Source organism: Triturus cristatus, chromosome 7 (genome assembly GCF_964204655.1).
Source record: "Triturus cristatus chromosome 7, aTriCri1.1, whole genome shotgun sequence".
Taxonomy (NCBI): Eukaryota; Metazoa; Chordata; class Amphibia; order Caudata; family Salamandridae; genus Triturus; species Triturus cristatus.
The window spans coordinates 1,134,066,532-1,134,086,223 of record NC_140590.1 but is presented as its reverse complement, the minus strand read 5'-3'; the positions used below and the strand labels follow the sequence as shown (position 1 = coordinate 1,134,086,223).

The 19,692-nt window shown below is 43.9% G+C and overlaps 1 protein-coding gene across 2 annotated transcripts in view; it reads left to right on the top strand.

Moving 5' to 3' along the window:
* SNCB (synuclein beta) overlaps positions 1-19,692 on the top strand; it is a 71,534-nt gene that overhangs the window by 47,252 nt on the left and 4,590 nt on the right. For both annotated transcript variants that reach the window (XM_085618298.1, XM_085618297.1), the window contains exon 5: positions 2,345-2,434. In XM_085618298.1, the coding sequence (XP_085474424.1) occupies positions 2,345-2,434 (90 nt within the window). The remainder of the gene's footprint in view (positions 1-2,344; positions 2,435-19,692) is intronic.

Sequence of the window (19,692 nt, the reverse complement as noted above, 5' to 3'; positions counted from 1 at the left end):
TACCGCCACATTAAAACACATTTTCCTGGTAACCCTTAGTGAATTTTAGATCACTGCATGCACCTATTCCCTAGTCACTTAGGACTCCCCCTACACACCCGCATGCACCAAACGGCAGTTCGCAGAAGATCTCCGACAAAGTGACCCTTCGGGGGACCCATAGGGCATTGCAGCGCATGCCTGACGAGCAGCAACTGACCAATGATGAAGCATGACATCCTTCGGGGTGTGTGAGGGCAACAAGGAACACGATTTGTTCTTCCTTGTGTCTATAGAGTCCTAGAGCTAGGTTACCCATTTTTTTCTTCTTTTCTCTTCTTTTCAAGGGAGTGAGTGACACTTTACACTCCTCCCTAGGAACAGTGCCTTGCAGTTTTTGATTGTACATTCAACCCCTGGAGCACGGGCTCTGGACCTTTATGTACATTCAACCCCTGGAGCACGGGCTCTGGACCTTTAACCAGCTCCTGCCCCCCCCCTCTCTTTTTTTGACATAGCCTATGTTCCCAGACCAGTGAGCACTGCTGCACATATCTCTAAGCCACTAAAAGATGCTGTGTAGGCATCCATTTTCAATTGCACTCTAGCAGGAGTACATTAGGAAGTCAATGAATGACAATATCAGTGTTTGCTCACTAAGCACCTGTTAGAAATGTAACATAGACCCTCTAAGCTGTATCCCTAGTGAGGGGCAGCTACCCTAGATATTATTTTTTTTGTGTGTGTGTGTGTACATAGTACACTGTGTGCGCACATAGTACACTGTGCGCGCACTCCCACAAACACACTTACTATGTATACAGGTTTACCTTTTTGGAATAATGTGTTGATAAAACAATGCACACTGTTGTGGGCTGGTGCATATTTATGAATTTACTACTATTGCTTCATAACTTTCCACATAATTTTCAGATTTCAATTAAAACTGTTGTTTCTGCCTCAAATAGATAACAATTATGCTGCTAGAGAATGTCTTAAATTGGATTTTTCTTACTGCATTACTTAGATTACCTTGTGGCAACCTTTGGTCCTCCATTGCTGCATAATCCTTTTCCCCGGCAATTGTAAAGCTCTGCAGAGTCACTTGGAGGCTAACATAAAAATGATGAAGCGCTAATTATATTAATATATAATATTTTATTATAATTTATTTTCATTATTTTGAGGGTCCCTGTGAAGTATGTCTGTAAATACCTATGCATTTTGGCAATAAAAGCACTCACACATGCAACACGTGTGTGTGTGTGCGTGTATGTGATATGTAGAAATCCCTTTATATATTATAGACTATAGGTCATCTCTGTACCTCTATTGTGCATGGCCTTCTTTTTTCTCATGTTCAGAACTCTGCCTCCTGTGTTCCATCAGACTTTTGAATTCACTAAAATGTTCTTTTAAAAAGTTAGTAATAGTACAAAACAGAAGAAAGGGAATCACTTTTGGTGAACCATAAACGTGCACCGGTATAGCAGCCAGTATACTAAAACAAAAAAATAAAAATACCCTAAAAACAGGAAGAGGTGCCATTTAGTGACTCTGCAAGTACCAGAATGTCCTTGCCTGAAACCCGACATTTCAGTTACTTTGCCTCTGCTTTAAGGGCTTTTCAGACTCTCTAGCGAGTCGCTCTTCCAGATATGTTTATCTCGAGGCTGCATCTCTAACATGGTGGCGAAGGTGTTCCTTGTGAGCTGCAACACATTCCACCAGTCCTTTCTAGTCAAAATCGCTTTACTTGCGATTGTTTTTTTTAGCCAAAACTCTACATACTGATGGTAAAACTGCAAGTCCCAGAATGCAATTTGTTACTGGATAACCAGCCAGGTCAAGCTGAATGTTCGTATATGACTTGGAACTTCATCACACCCCATCTTTAGAAAGGACACATCATTGCGGTATGGAGACGTGTCCTCACAGTGAGAGCAACGTACTGCCCTGCATGGAGACATCCTAAATCTTTGTCCCACCACACTACCTCATCATTCCCTGGCTTCTTCCTCCATGCCATACCAAGGCAGGGTCTAGGGGCTTAGTGGACCAATCTGTAAACTGTAGGGGCCTGTGTTCGACCTCATGGTCACAGGTTCAAGTCCCGGCGGGGCCACTCAGCCCTTCAATCTAGTGAGTTTGATAAAATGAGTATCATTGAGTTGGGTAACAATAAACCTCTGTTATTCAGCACCGAGATACCCTTATGGGTGGACGTGAGCTCTACAAATACACGTTATGTTATTTTATGCACTGTTGAAGGCGTTGGTAGCATTTGTTGTTATGATGCATTAAAGTGTTATACCGTTATTTACAAATGAGTCACTCCATCTTTGTTTCCTATCCCCCACTGCAGCCTGAGGAGGTCGGCCAGGAGGCCATGGAAGGTTCTGGAGCTGAGCCACTGCTAGAGCCAGAAGGGGAAAACTATGAAGAGCCGCCCCAGGTGAGTCTGGTCCGCTAGAAGTGTTGGAGTGTATCAGAGGAGCTCCAACAGCGGCGTAAGAGAGACCAAAAACTCTGGGAGTCTTCAAGAGTCAAATATCATGAATTAGGGGCCCCAAAATGTTATTTTAACAATGTTTTCCAGCTATGAAAAATGTATTGGCCTCATTTAGAGGTGGGTGGTAACAGGAAAACAGGGCAAAATGATGGCAATAGCATTGATAGACCTCCCTAGATAGGGCAGGCCCCCAGTGCCATTCATGCCTGCCTGGGGCGGCCAAGACATCACTGTGACACTGTAGAGGAAATATAAAGAAATGTACCCCAGGCACAGGGAGAAAACAGCCAGTGGCCCAGGCCCATTGATTGTTTTATTGACACACTTTGGCAGCCTGTTTCCAATAAATGAAAATGAGCTCTGAAGGATCTGCTCTCCTTTTAGGACAGATTTGACAGGGCAACTGTCTGCAAGATCTCTTGCTACCAATATTATGAAATATACACAAAGTGGGACCTGGCTTCACCCACAGGAGTAGCTCTCACTCCTATCTTGCCATTGGCTGTTTTGCTGAATCCTTCCGCCTCGTACGGTGTGTTTGCATTGCACTTCATAATGGACTATTTTACATCTCAAAAGTACCCTGAATGATCGCACAATAAATTATTTATATCATAGACTCATTCTATACATATATTTATGGCAGCGGGGCTTTTAAAAAAAATAATTTATGAGGATTCAATATGCAAGCCAAACTATTGGCTTTGCCAATGCTACTTTTTTACTGAAGCAGGTCCCATCAAGGAGAAAGGAGAAAAGTAGGTGAAAAAACCTAATTATTTAGAAGGAAACCCTAGTTTAGGTGGGCTGGGTGGACATGGATGGTGCATTCACAGCCCTAGCTATTTGGCGATCGACGCATTAAGCTTTACATTATCCCTTGCGTGGCACTCTGGGGGTGAGACAGCCTTCTGCAGTGTGAGTATCACTGCTGCTGAGTGATAATTGGCATACCTGAAGGAAGGCTGACGTGATGGGGAGGCAGGCCCGGTTCTAGAGGATGGGCCGGGTGGGCCAGGCCCACCCAAACATGAGCCTGGCCCACCCAAGCATGAGCCTTGGCCCTGGCAGTGACGTCACGAAGGCCAGTAGTAAATGTCCACTTTTATTGAAAACGTTCCTCCGAATGTTGTTTTTCTTCTTTTTCTGGGAGTTGCGTGATTGGGCCTGGGCTCTCTATCACAAGCACCCCCAATCACGTATCTCCTTGTAGAAAGGTGTGCTGTGTCCCAGCCCACCCCTGCAGGTAAAATAGGGGCATTTCAAAGGGGACAAATCCTCTCTTTGGCACTGGGTAACGTTGCTAAAAAGAGTTTGTTTGGACAGATATACATTTTTATCAGTAAAGTCAATCCCTAACCACTGAGGTATGCTTTAAATCCTGAGTTTGTGCTTCTTCAGACCAAACCCTGTTAAAATATACTGCCCACCAGTATGGATGACACGTGATTCCTACACCTTGTAATCCTCATTGGCTTATGTGACATTCCCTGTAGATAGATTTACATATTTGCATGATTGATTGTCTCTGTATAATGTGTGCATGATGTAGAGGACTGTGCACCCTACACTGATATGAGTACGCTATACAACAAATGAAATGCATATGAGTGGCTATGGAGAGTTGAGGGGCACTGGGGGAGGGTAGTAGTGAGGGTGTCTGAGCAGGAGGTCAATAGGGGGAGGGGCTACGGAGAGATGAGGGGCGCTGGTGGAGGGTGGCAGGGAGGGAATCCGAGGAGGAGGTCTTGTGGGGGAGGGGCTACGGAGAGATGAGGGGCACTGGAGAAGGGAAGCAGTGAGGGAATCTGAGGAGGAGGTAAATAGGTGGAGGGCTACGGAGAGATGAGGGGCACTGGAGGAGGGTGGCAGTGAGGGAGTCTGAGGAGGAGGTCAATAGGGGGGCTACAGAGAGATGAGGGGAGCTGGTGGAGGGTAGTAGTGATGGAGTCCGAGAAAGAGGTCAATAGAGGGGGAGCTCCGGAGAGATGAGGGGCACTGGTGGAGGGTGGCAGTGAAGGAATCTGAAGAGGGGGTCAATAGGGAGAGGGGTTACGGAGAGATGAGGGGCGCTGGTGGAGGGTGGCAGTGAGGGAATTCGAGGAGGAGGTCATGAGGGAGACCCGATAATGGTCACTTGCCTGATACTCCCACCTTAGAAACCTCCTCTTCCCATCAAAGGGACATTACATGGAAAAAAAACACTTTTTGAGAGGGATAACATTTAGAAAGATATTTGGAAAGAAAAGAAAGAGTTTTACTGGGCCCTTGTAAAACTAAGGAGATAAAGGAGGGCCCTGAAGCAGGCCTGCCTAGACATACAAGTGACAAATTAGGCTCGCAGTGATCCACCCAAATGCATCCTTGGCCCACCCAAATAAAAATTCCTGGAGCCAGGCCTGTGGGGAGGTACAGTGCGGAGGGACGCACTATATCGGCTCCCATGGCACGGTCTCCCGGTAAGGAGCCGATATCACACGGTGGCAGAGAAGACGAGCTGGAAACCACTGTAAATGGTGGTTTTCCATCTTGTTTTTCCAAGGCTTTGACCTGCCGACGTCCATTTAGGGGTGTGAAAACGACACAGGACAGCCTCAGCAAGCTTTTTCTTGGTGGGGGGGGGGGGGCTTGAGTTCAAAAGTGCCTCGTAGGTACTTCGCGGTACAACGCTCTGCCCCCTGCAACGTCCCGCCCCCTCTTAACACAGTGAGATTGTTCTTCAAATTGGCAGGTATGGAGAGCCCACATAATTCGCCACAGACTGGTGTGTCTGACAGGCGCTTACCCCAGGGGCAGTCATCCCACATTTGAAAATGTACAAAAGCCTTGGCCGTTAGTCAGCTGTCACAGCCTGATGTGTGACTGACTGGTAATTCTACACCCCTCCCTGCCTCTCAGGGACATCTCCCTGTTATGAAATCGCCTGGTTGTATTCAGAGAATTTAGGTTTCCTTGTTTTATTTGCTTTTACATCAAGACCTTATTAAGTGCTTGGAAACCTGCCTGAAACACTCTCCATTCCTATGAACGTCTTGCGGGTAGATTTTGAAAGTTGGTGATCTTATATTGCCATCTTGTGGTTGATGCAGGAAGGCAACCATTTAATTAGCGAGCATTCGTTCTCATCGCAGAGGGGGGGCTGCTGGTAAGGTGTTTTGTAGACCTTGGTAAAGCTTAATTTACATCCTTGAAATATGCAAACTATGTCGAATTTTCGCATTACATGATTTCACTTCATTTTTGTCCCCGGGAGAGTGGTTCATTAAACAAGTCTCCTTCTGTTCTGTTATCTTGTAATGACTTTTTTATACATACCATGTTCTAATGTAAAAAAAAAAGTCATGTGAGATGCGGGCAAACTACACTAAAAACAGAATAAAGTTCTCTTTTCATTACATTTTGCAGATTTTAGCAAGAAAAAACCCACAAAATATTTCCCACCTTAAGTTTATTAACGAATCACACTGAAAGTGCCTCTTCTACATCACGAAAATAACAAAGTCCTGAAAATATTTTTTTCAAAGGTTAGGAAATAATAGGTATTCTGATAAAATCAATGCAAGAATGCTAGCTGCAACTGTAAAACCCCTATAGGGAGACATTCTACAGAGAACCTGAGTCTGAACATAGCTTGGGAGCAGCCCATAGACATGGGTTACATTTGTGCCTTAAACCTTGTCCAAGACAATCAAGCTGGCATCACCTCCATGTTTTCGAGGGCTCCAGGGACTGAGGGGTCTGATTCAGAGATTGGCGGATGGGTTACTCCGTCACAAACGTGATAGATATCCTGTCTGCCTCATTACCAGTGCCATTGGATGTAATGCACTTGAAATTCAAATTGAGTGTAATGCACTTGAAAAATGTCTGTCACATTTGTCACGGAGTAACCCATCTGCCAACCTCTATATCACGCCCTAAGTCAGCACGTGAGTTTCATCATCCGAGCACCTACCTCCCTATCCACTCCGTGAGCCGCCATAGCTTGCCGAAACTTCACGGGCTCCTAGTCACTCTGTGACCAAGCAAGCGGTATTCAACCGTAATACAAACTTTTCAATATCATCCTCCAAAATCATTGTAGCTAGAACACCCACTATGGCAATATCATGAAGGTAAGAGTAGGTAGGTAAGTGTTCTTGCATGCTGGAAGATGATGAGTGAGGGGCGGCCTGCAGGTACCCCGGGGAGGTTGCCATCCAGGCGGGGTTCTGGCTTATACAGTTGAAGCTGCTACACCAAGCTTACTTTACGCACACATGATCCACGCCGTGGAACGTAGCGATGCCTAAGGGGATGTGGCCAAAGGGAAACGTTGGTTCATACGCTGTAGGACTGACCGAAACTGAGAGTGTTTTGGACAGGGGTACAACGAAAGCTTTCTGGGGTGCTAGGAGAGGGAGTAGCACCCCCCCCCCCCCCTCCAACTGATACTGAGTCTGGGTGTGTAACCCTGGATAGATACACACTCCTCCTGTGGAACACAGCACTGTCGGTGGCTTGTGTAATACAATATTGAGGGTTTGCTCAGATCCTGACCTTGAGAGACTGGGTACCTAACATGGAGCTGTGCAAGCAGACAGAGGAGCCGATATACCAGGCAAGGGGCTGGCGCTGATTATTTGCAAAGATTTGGGACCCGTGGTCAGAGGTAGAGGGAGACTGAGGGAGGCACCTGTAGCGGAAACGTCAGATGGAAATTAACCTGGGGGCTGCCCGCGACCTGGGGGGAGGGTTAGTCTTGGGGGTTTTGAATACCCACGGACCCAAGAATAGACATGCTATACCTATGGAACTGACTATTGTCCGATTACTATCAAAACTGTCACTAGTCATATATTGCAGAGTTATATGCCACAGAGACTTGGGGGGAGGGGGGTGTTGGTTGGTTGGTTCATGTTACGTTAAATGTGTTATATGTTTGTGCCACCGCATTACAACAATAAAAAATAATTTAAAAAATAATAAATGTACTGTTCCTAGCTCAACATTTTTGTATCTTGATGTATATTTTTAACCAATATACATATATAGATAAAGATCTAGATGTCTTCAAGGTACATAAATGCGGAGTTAAGATTTGTAAATCTGTACTTACCTCTTACGTTCACGATATTCTGTTAGTGGATATTCTGGCTAAGATAATTGTGGTAGATAGCATTTGTGTACTCGATATTTCGACATACAACCGTAAATGTGGGAAGAATTTTTCTAAGAATTGAGGTTACCTTTTATTTTTTTTCAGGATTATCCTGATCTATTTCTTACATTTTAATATGTTTGTTAAAATTAGGAGATGTGACATACAATAAAATACCATTGATGATGCACCGCAATTCAAATTTTCATCTCAAATCTCAGATCCAAGTGGAAATCCATTTTTTTAACTGGAATCTCTTGTGATCGCTTCCTGGTCCTTTATTGTCTTCAACTCGCCTGTTTATCTCCCCCACGCACTCAGCCTGCCACCAGGCATTAGGACGGATGTCAGGTGGACTCACTGTTCACACTTCCGGCGGAATTGTTTCTTCTTGATTTGCTGGTGGATGTCGCTGATTTGTTGCTAAACTGTGCCACCTGCTTGCTGGAGCCTGATGATGAACCTCACAACAGTAGAGAGACATAAAGGAGAGGCAAGAGGGAAAGAAGTGCACAAAAGTATGTCTTATGCGGATTGCACTGCTATTCGCTGCGCTCTAAGTTCTTATGAAAACATTACCTATGTCTAGCATAGAATCTGAAAGGATGTCTTTCAAGCTGCTCTGAAATATCACAAACTGATTTCAGCTGTTATGGGTGCTGCACTTTATGAAATAGTTTTTTAGAGATTATTTGAGCTAGATTTAAGAAGTTTCACTGTTTCAGAATGTTTCGAAATATGTAAAAATGTCACCACAATGGATTTTCAAAATCAGTCTCATCCACTCGTATAGATATCCTCTGGGCAGAATTCCAGTCCATCTTTTACTGGCTCGTGGGTGCTGTTGCAGAGAGGGAACAGAATCTCAATCATTTTTGGCCCCACTCAAAAGATCAGTCTAGTTCAAACTCCTGCCTCAATTCACTTCCGAAAGGAAACACAGCCCACCCGAAATGTTTGTTAGAGGGGTCAAAACTGAATTGCACACAGTTAAGCCCCTTTTGCAATGGCACCGGTGAGATGATACACGCCAAGTCCATGTGAGGGCTTCTAAGTGGTCAGGAAACGTTGTTTCAATTTTTTGTTATGTCCATAAATATATTGGAAAAACACGAAATGGCAGCAAGGGATTATTAACACCGCACTACCTGACTGTACACTGAGTGTAGATACAAAGAGTCACTGTTGCCCACCTCCTAGGTCCACTGTCAACGAAGCCCACAATTGAAATACAGGAAAAAAGCACAGAGAGGCAACAAAAACATAAAATGCACAAATACTAGAAAAACAAATCTTTCGGGACTCTTCAATTAAGTTAATGCTTCTTTTAATAGTTGTGTGATGCAAAGCAAATGCAGCCAACGAGTTTCACCCAGAATAGGGATTCATCAGGGCAGTAATGAGCTATAAAGTACTATAAAAAAAAGTCAGTCAATTCGTGGAACGTCCATGAAGGCTCAAATTAATGATGCATGAATCACAGATTAGAAAAAACGTGTCCACCTCCGGGTCTTCAGGTCCATACGAAAAGTAGCATGTTCACTATGATAGGTGAAACAGCTATAAATAAGTCGTCCAAATTCAGGTTGCACATTGTGCATGATTCAGAAGATGCGGTATCAGTCCATCCTCCGCGAATAATGGCAATAAATATATTGACGGCAGGAAGAGATCACTAGCTCCATTTAGCGTGTCCTTGTACACAGCAGTTGCAGCTGGACCTGACCCTAATTATAGACTCATTCTAAGTTCTAAAATACCCCAGTGGAAATACTCTTTGTGCGTGGTATTGGGTTGTTTGTTGAGCCAGTTTACTATTTTTTTGGTGTATAGTGGAAATAAAACATCAGAAATGTTTATTGCAACTGTTTTACACGATATCGCTTGGCCACCGTTTTCCATCCAGCATTATCTAAAGGTAGGACCTACCCTACAGGAAGTTTCCCACACTAGTATGTGTGCTCACTTCTTAATGGCCACCGAGTGAAAAAAGTGGGCATAAAAACTGCTTGCGCACGATTTTAAGGTCTGGCAAAGAGATGGCTCATGTGGTTGCCTCATGTTACAGGACAGTCATGAATACAAATACATACATATATACATACAAAGATGGGCTTTGTGTCAGCACCCTTTGTCCATCAGTGTGTTCCAGTGTTATTCACACTTCGCTCAGACCCACTGCAGCATGCAGCATGGGGAATTAGATCAGCCCCTTAAGCTCTTCGCTCCCTTGCACTGTGACAGCATTTTTCTTGATCACATGTGTATATCCATCTAAGAAGAACAGCAATTCTGTGCCAGGGTACTTGGATCAATACTTAAGTTTGCCAATGCATTTTCTATCCATACAGTATCCTATGTTCTTCTTTAGTGCCCATTTTAAATCCTGTCTTTATGTCACATTTATTCTAAGCCAATTATACCCTTTTTGTGTCCGTAAAAATCTCATTTTCTTGCAATGTGCCAGAAAACTGAAAGTTTTTCTACACCTGTTATTAGTACAACTGCTTGCTCGTAAGTGCCTATACTGTTCTATTAAAATAGTATAAGTGGTTGTGTTTTTTAAAAGTAAACTTTAATGGCAACAATATGACCACCACAGTTAGGTAACATGTTTTCATTTTTTTATTGTTTGCCTTAGATTTGCGGAATATGCTGGGAAATAAATACATACAATTGACCATCACACCAGCTTGCCAAGACCAGACCTATTGACTTTCCCAATTCTTGGTCTCTTTGTGCATAACATGGAATGAGGCTGTTAGTCTGTCTTTTTCTTGGCTTTCTTTTACTTTTCTTTAAAATACTTTATAATTCCTATTTCCTTGCTCTCTGACATTTTTACATGCATATTGTTTGCAGTTTTTCGTAATATCCACTGTTCAGATTGAAGCAGAATAAGTTCTGGAAATGTGTGTGTAGGTAGTGGCCATCTTTTGTGTGGTGTACCACCAGATTCTTGGTGTTGCCTGTATTTGCTGGCTGTAGAACTCTGTGCAGTTTATCTCTGCTAAGCAGTGGTAAGGTGCTTTTCCCCCTCTTCTAACATGATGAAATTGGTATATTCATAATCGGCATATTTAAGTTACTTGTAAGTCCTTCGAGGTCTGTGGTTCTCTGAGAACAGCTTTAAATCCAGCTATGCCTATAGATTGTCTGCTGTGGAATGACCTGTAGCATACCATGTGGAAGGAGATTAAGCTCAGGTCCTATCTTGAGATGTTAGGATTGCCTGAGTGGGTGCTGATGACCACACGGTCCATAGCAGCCTAACAGGGGAGTCAATATGACCTGGAGCCTGAAACAGTGGCACAGGTGCATCCCCAAAAGAGGAGGGACAAGGGCATGGAAAGCTAGCCCTGGATTTTCCCACAGTCTATGAGGAGGAGGCCCCGGTACCTACAGGGGAAGATATTTCTTACCTGGGAGATCTGCATGAGTACGGTGGATTGCGGGCTTAAGGAGAACCATCTCAGGCAAGGCTCTGACAGGTGCAAGGGGAGTTCTTCACTCTTGAGGGCATATGGCAGAAGGAAAATGTCCAGAAAAATAGCAACACCCCTGGTGATCAACACATTTATTTGGGGAATGGTCTACAGTATAGTGAGCCTAAGGTCACTAAGCCTGGGTCAGTCAGAGTGTTGGTGCCTCCCATCCCCAGTGATATTGGGCCTTCCTGCAGGACAAAATGTTTGACCATCTGGTCACCCACTTCTATGGACCACAGGTGAGGACCAAGGCAGAAGCATTCTGTAGGTCCAGTGTTACTTAGCTCGCCAGTGATAAGTCAGGAGTGAAGCATAAGGCTCCCATGCAACTGTTCCCCATGGTGTGAACACCCTTTGAGAGGGTAGGGGTAGACATTGATAGGCCTCTGGACCCCAAGACAGCCTAAAAAAAGCAGGTTAAAGCTGGTCTTGGGTAATCATGCCCCACAGAACCCTGAAACAATACTCCTTAGGACACTGGCTATGCTTGTGGTGGCCAGGGCACTGATGAGAATCTTTACCTAAGTGGGTTTCCCCAAAGAGGTAATTTCTGACAGAGGCACCAACTTCTTGTCAGTCTAAATGAAGATCATGTTACCTACAGGTTCTTCACAGCAAATAAACCCCAGACCAGTGGGCTTGTCGAAAGGTTTAACAAGCCCCTGAAAGTGATGATTATGGGCCTGTCAAAGCCCATGGGATGTATGTAGGACGTCCTATTACCATGTCTGCTGCTTACCTACAGGGAAGTACCACAGAAGGGAGTGGGCTTCAACCCTTTGACCTTCTGTTTGAGTACCCTGTAAGAGGACCTCTGAGTCTTGTAATGGGGAGGGGGGGGGGGGTGCAAGCTACCTAGAAGCCCTTGTCAAGTTGTTTTCAGTTACATGCAAGCCCTCAGAGCCTAGATGGGGTATTACATGAAAGATGGCCCAGAAAATCTCGAGGCCAGACAGAAGATGATAAAGCATGGTACAACCAGAAGACCACTCTGGTGTAATACCAATCTGGCCAGAAGGTGTGGGTCATACAGACCATGGAGCACCAAAACCCTCCAGGACCGGCAGAAACGGCCCTAGGATGTCAAAGAGAGGAAGGGTAAGGTCACCTACCTGTGGACCTCATGGCATCAAGGAACCCCGTAATGGTCCTGCATGTAAACAGACTCAAACCACACTTTGAGAGATCTGAGGTAACAATGCTTATGGTGAAAGATGGTGCTGAGGAGGAAGAGAGTGAACCCCTCTCATACCTCCTGTCTTTCTAATAGCAAGATGGATCAATGAAGGGAGTCATCCTCTCCCCCACATGGACATAAGAGCAGTAGAGGGAGACTGTCACTAGTTAGGAGGTTCTTCTCTCTTTAATCACTTATCTCAGGGTCCACCAATTGATGCACACATTATACTGATATAGGGGACATCATGCCTATAAAACATGAAGATTTACAGGCTATCTGACACAGTGAAAGGCAGCATTAAAGAGGATGTTTCCAAGATGCTGGATCTGAGGGTGAATGAGTCCACCTGCAATGCTTGGTCCAGCCCGTGGGTGCTGGTATCTAAGTCTGCCCCACCAGGTAGCACTCTAAAACTGCGGTTCTGTGTGGTTTACAGGGGCCTCAATTTAGTTGCAATGTCTGATGCTCATCCTATACCCAGAACTGAGAAGCTCATTGACAGGTTTTTGGGCTGCCAAAGTCGTAGGACCTTTGATTTGACAGCAGGGTATTGGACGATTGCCCTAACTGAGGTGGCCAGGATAAGGTCAGCAATTGCCACACAAAAGGGGTACTTGCAGCTCAAGGTTATGCCCTTTGGGTTGAAGAATGCCCCTACCACCTTCCAAAGGTTGGTTAAACCAGATTTGGCAGTGTTGGAGAACTTCCGTGCCGACTACCAAGATGAAATTGCTGTCTTCATTTCCAGCTGTGACAACCACCTGTACCACATGCCAGAAGTGCTTCAGGCCCAATAACAGGCAGGCCTGACTATCAAGGCCAGTAAGTGTCAGATAAGACTGGGCTCTGGAGTGTACCTGGGGTTCATAAGTTGTTAAAGTCCATGTATAACCTCTCTAGCTCAAAATATAGACCATTATTGCCTGGGAACCTCTCATAGCATAGGCCCAAGTGAGGGCCTTTTTAGGTCTTTCTGGGTATTACAGGAGATTTATCAAGGGGCATGGTACCATTGTTGCCCCCCGACTGAGATAACTTCCATGAAGTAACTAAAGAAGGTGATCTGGGCAGAGGTGTGCCAAAAGGCAATTGACACCCTGAAGGAAGCCAGGTGTTCAGTACCAATACTCAAGGCACATGACTCTAAATATTTCCCTGTGCAGACAGATGATTCAGAGCACGGTATTGGACTGTTCTTTCATAGCTGGATGATGAGGCTCCAAACCGGTCTGTAATCTTCATCAGCAGGTGGCTCCTACAGAGGGAGCAAAGTGGAGTGCAAATGAGAAGGAGGCATTTGCACCGGTCTGGGCTCTGAAGAAACTAAGACCATCCCTTTTTGGACTTATTTCCGTGTTCAAACAGACCGCAGAGATGACTGATGTAAATAAGGAGTGAAATTTGTAAACTGTTGAGGTGGTCCACCTTCCCAGAGTATGAGCTTCACAGTGGAACATTGACCAGGGACTGTCTACAGCAATGCTGATCATCTGTGCAAGGCTTTCCACCTAAGCGATGATAACTTCCATGGGGGGGGGGATGGGGTAGCTCTCTCCCATTCTGCAGGGTGGGGTCCATGTGGGAACTGACCATCTTTTACATGATGTACCCCCAGCTTTTTTAGCTCTGTGCACTTTACCTCTGCTAACTAGTGGTAAAGTGCCTGTGTTCCGTTTAAACATTATGAAATTGGTATAACCCCAGTTGGCATATTTAACTTACCCATAAGTCCCTAGTACATGGTACAAAGTGTACTCAAACCCTATAAGTTAAATTACCCTGGTGGACTGCAGAATCCCATTGTGCCACCCACTGCAGTGACAGTGCAAACATAGCTGTAGGACTCTCGTGTGGAGCCTGGCTGTGCAGTTTTCAACAGCTAATGCAGTCTGTTAAAATAAGCCTTTATGACAGGCCTAAACCTTCCTTTTGCATATTATTGGCACCCCTAATTTGGCATCAGTGCACATAATGCAGGGTCCATGGTATTTAACGGTAGGACATGTAGAAATTTAATGTTACACATGTCCTTACAACGAAAACTCTCCAAATACTATTTCCACTGTAGCAAGGCTGGTTGTTCCATGGGATGCATTAATATGCAATATTCAATGTAATAAAGTTAACACCGTCTTGGGAACAGCTGCAAATTTCATTATTCAAATTCACTGGTGAAGTCAGATTTTTAATAATATTGGAAAAGGTATTTTTAGAAAGTTACCTTTTTCCTTCCTAAAGTCTCTGGAGGGCCTATTTGCATGCGCTCCATTTGTCACCTGGCAGCCAAATAGCTCCCATGATGAGGTGTGAAAACTGCTCTCAGAGAAGGACAAAGGCCTTGGGTGAATTACCAAGTACAAAACACTCACATTAAAACAATAAAGGAACTTTATTCTTAGATACTGCAAAAGCCTCTCAGCCTCATCAGCTGTTCAAAGAATCTCTCTCACACCAAAGCCTGTCTTTCCAACTGTCATTGGAATATTGGCAGATACCAACTCTAAGGGAAAGGCAGGGAAGCAGAGGGACATGTGAAAAGATATACATGGAGATCACATAATAAGGAATTTATCATTACAAAAGAATACTTCTTGATACAATTACAACACTTCTCCCTCCTATAATTGATGGAAGACATACTCATTGTATCAAACATAAACTATAAAGTGATTTTGACCATGTATATGCATAAAACACTGGGATACCAATAACATTGTTTATAACTATCCCCTTCATATACTTATTGAAAAATTAATCTTTGTGCCAAACAAGAACAGAATAAGCCAAATTACTGTGGTAATGTGCATTGGAATTCAACACCTCCGGGGATTTCTCAATAGGACCTGCAATATCCTGGGAATGATGGCAAGGTGTTAAGCTGTCCATATTTCATGTCCTGCCATCCTCTAGAGTCACCACATTTTTCCTCACCTCCACCACTTTCACTGGTTTAGAACATTTTCCGCCACCCTTTTAGCGAGAATCAGGCAGTTTAACCACCACTCAATCACCCACCTTCCAATTACCTCTGTTGGTTTCATATTCTTGTCATATCTTTTTTTAAACATCTCTTGATACCGTTTTGTGAAATATTAGTGATCAAATGTGATGTTGTGTGGTAAGACCAAAGCAAACACAAGGAGATGACGGATGGAGAGCTGAAGCCATGGCATTTTTTGTAAGGCCTTGTCTGCAGCTCTCTCTGACATGTGTGCCAGTTGAATGCATTTTTAATCATTCGATTAACCCATTCCACTAACTCGATTGCCTGGACATGTTTTCTAAAAATTCCTGCATTTCATTTGAAGTATTGCACACCATTATCTGTTAAAGTGCTTGGCACTCGTTCTGTCATAAACACATCAGTTAAAAGTTTTATAACCACCTTGTTCATAATCCAATTTGAGTGGTAGTCTACTAGTACCAACATAAACTTTTCAATCCACTGTTGTGATTACATTAGTGTGTGCCTGGGCGGACACCCTTTATTGCTACGCTATCTGTTGTCCCTGTTGGGACTCCGTACCTGCTGTGAGGTCATCAGCTGACAACTGTCCGTTGACAGTTGACAGCTGACAGCTGATCACGCAGCCGTTTGTACGTACGTCTCGCTCCAGACCTTCCTGGAGTCCGTGTTGGTGAATGAATCAATAAAGTACTTGCATACTTCACTTCAACGTTCGTGAGTACTTTACATCCACATGGATACTTTTAAAGGACCAACAATATCTTGGCCAAGTTTATCCCAAAGGTTTAGACGAACACTCACTACGGAAACTGGTGCACTTCTGTGTTTCTTGGTTTTATTCCTCATGGCACATATGATGCATTCCTTGACCTTCTCTTCTACAATATTATCCATCCTAAGAAACCAGTACATGGCTCTAACCTTCGATTTTGTAAGGCTCCTATTTAATTGGTCCTCATGGGCTTATTCAGCTATTTTGTCCCACAGGTCTTTGGGGGAAGGGGCGCTAATCTATCCGCTGCTATGACTTTGTTATTATTTATGCTTAACTCTTGTTGTACAGCCCGGATATCCTTATAAGAAAAATGTGAAATGGGCACATGATCAGGCCTCACGCTCCACCATAGAATAGTAGCATTCAGCAACTTTTAATGCCCTACAGGCCAAAGGCACAAGTTTCTCATTATCCTCCACAACTTGTGTCAGAGATGACCAATACCTTTTCCACTTGCATTGGTGGTTGAAACAGTTTTACATTTGTGTCAAAGTTCCCTAAATATGGTGCATCAATAATGGCTTTTTCAGTAAATTCAAAAGAATTTTGGCACTCCAAATCCCAATTGAACTGGTACCCCTTTTTTAATAGGCCTCTCAATAGTGCAGTGAGATCTTCAAAGTTTTACACAAACTTTGTCATATTTTCTACTAATCCTAAAAAGGATTTTAATTCTTCTTTGTTCATAGAAGGATGTGCCTCTTTCACAGCCTTTAACAAATCCAACTTGGGTTTGCTACCATGTTTTGAGATTGTTTGAACCAAATAGGATACGAATTCTACGCCAATTTGACATTTGTCTCTCTTAATGGTTAAGCCAGCTTCCTTTACCAGCTTCCTTTGCCAGTAAAACTTCTTTTTTTATGATGGTCTTCTGAGGCCCAATAAATCAGTATTTCATATGGAAGCATAGCACATTTTTTATCCCCACTAATATCTACTGCTTAACTCTTTGGAATATCGCAGCCGCCGACGCAAGATCAAACAGCATTCTGCAGTATCTAAATGCCCCAAAAAGGCATTATAAATGAAGCCAGAGATTTAGACTCTGGGTGCAGTTCTATTTGATGGGATGCGGAGGAGAGGTCAATAACACTAAAGTGTTTAGTTTCCCTAATTACCCTGATCATCTCATTTATTCGGGAAGTGGGAAGTTGTCCCCCCAAATGTTTGCATTTAGGTCCCGGAAAGCAACGCAAAGGCACAACCCCTCTCCCTCCTGATTTTTGGGTGGCCACAATCAGCGCAAACCATAAAGAACTTTCAGTAGGTTCAATGATACCCTGTATTACCAATTTATTTAACTTTTCCTGAAGAGGATCACACATCAAATGGGGCATCGGTCTAACTTTGTGTACCACTGGTACTGCATTGTCTTTTAATGTAATTTTATGCTGGAACATTTTTTAATGGCCTAACTCTTCACTAAACAACTCAGGGAACTCATCATACTCCTTCCTTTAAATTGCTCTTGAAAAATGTCATAATCATTTAGTGTGTATGATGAACACGAATCATCAAAAACTTTAAATTTAACACCATCTAAGGCTATATCACATATTGGGTAATTGCCCTACGTATCAGCTGCCTTATACACAACCTGTAACACATATTTGTTTGCTACTTCCCCCCCTTCTTCAACCATATGTTCATTTTTCTTTTCTTTCTTCACATTTTTATACAATCTGGAATACTGCCTCTCTTATTACATTTTCTACATACAATAGAGCATGCAGGGCAACTGGGGTTATTAGCAAGAGGGTTGTAGTTTCCGCAGCTGAAACACTTAATTCTCTCCCTTTTTCATCCTCAATTGTCTTTCTGGGTGGAAACTCATTTGATTTTTTCCCCACCCTCGTCGACAATATTACAAGGTACAAAACACTCCCTTTGAAGCCAAAAAGGAACTTTATTCTTAGGTACTGCGACAGCCTCTCAGCCACAACAGCTGTTCAGAGAATCTCTCTCACAACAAAGCTTAACTGTCAGTCCCACTGTCATTGGAATGTTGGCAGAAACCAACTCTAAGGGAAAGGCAGGGGAGCAGAAGGACAGGTGAAAGGGTAAACATGGGGAACACATTATTAGTGACTTATCATTATAAAAGAATATTTGATAAAATTGCAACATGTGTGGTAAGGTGTTTCTGTTCCTATGGCAGGTTGACAATTTGGGCTATGCCCAGGAACTAGGTTAACTTTATAGAGCCCCCCACCATAGACAAATGTTAGCTGACACCTGGGCTTGGCCCTTCTTTGTTCACACAGTCATGCAGGCACCAATTCCAGTGGGAGAGGAGTGCCCCCAGAACTGGTTTATAGTGACCACAGAGGAGGGCTCGCTCCTTTCCCTGGCCACACCTCTGAGGTGGGCACAAAGGCTGTGCTTAGGGGAAGAAGGTTTTCACTGTTTTGGATTTGGTGAGGGGCAATATGGGATGTTTTGCTGTAGGGCACAAAGGAAGTGCTGCAATAGTGGGTACAGTTACCCCAGGCAACTTTTACCCTGTTGTTTCGAGAGGGACAAGGAGTCAGCCCCAGCCACAGGCTGGTGTCAGGCATAAATGTAGCACCCACAGTACCCTCCTCATTACACTGCTGGTCCTGTGCAAGATCAAAAGAGGAGTGCCTTGATGACTTTGGGTAAATGTCACGCTCTATAAATTCAAAATCTAATCAAAATCTATCTGAGACCCGAGAAGCACCTAGAAGATTGGGCCTGCTCTTCTTCATGTACCCAGGAAAAAGAAGTGGACTACAAGGGTCATAAGGCCTCCCCTGCCGTTCAAGATATTATTATTATTAATAATAATTTAATTTATAAGAAACAACAGCTACCCAAAAAAGGTTTCCCGGCGCCAACCAGAACAAGGAACAGATACCAGCTTAATGATTATTTATTTATTTATTGATTTTGTAGGGCGCAACAGCTACCCAAAAAGGATTTCCCGGTGCCTGGACAGAACTAGATGCAAAAGAAAAGTGTAGAGAAGAGGTTATTTGTTGAATAACCAGGTTTTTAAAGATCTGCGGAAACAGGTGTAGATGGTTTCTTTGCGAATAGCGAGAGGGAGGGTATTCCAAAGGGTCGGGCCAAGAAACAAAGAGGATCTGCCACCCATCCTGGCAAGTTTGAACCTGGGCACCAACATTTTTTCAAGGGTGGTGGAGCGAAGATGGCGAGTGGGGACATATGGGCAAAGAAGAGAGTGTAGATATCGAGGTGCTGAGCCCCATTTGATCTTAAACATGTAGCTCAGCGCTTTGAATTTTATACGATTTTCCACTCTGAGCCAGTGTAGGTCCCGGAGGTAGCCAGAGATAGGAGTGGGTCTGGGGTCTCTGCAAAGAAGGCTTGCTGCAGAGTTCTGTGCCAGCTGCAGTCTATGGGTCACAGCCTTATTTGCACCCAGAAAGAGGACATTCCCGTAGTCCAGCCATGAGGTGATAAGGGCGTGGACCACTGTTTTCTGGGTCGCATTAGGGAGCATCCAAAGGATCTTCCTAACCCATTTTAAAATGGTGAAACAAATGGCTGTGACCTTGGCTGCTTGATGATGCATAGTCAAGGAGTCATCGATATAGATGCCCAGGTTACGGACATGGCTGGAAGGCCGCGGAAGAGCACCCATCTCGACAGACCAATGAAGT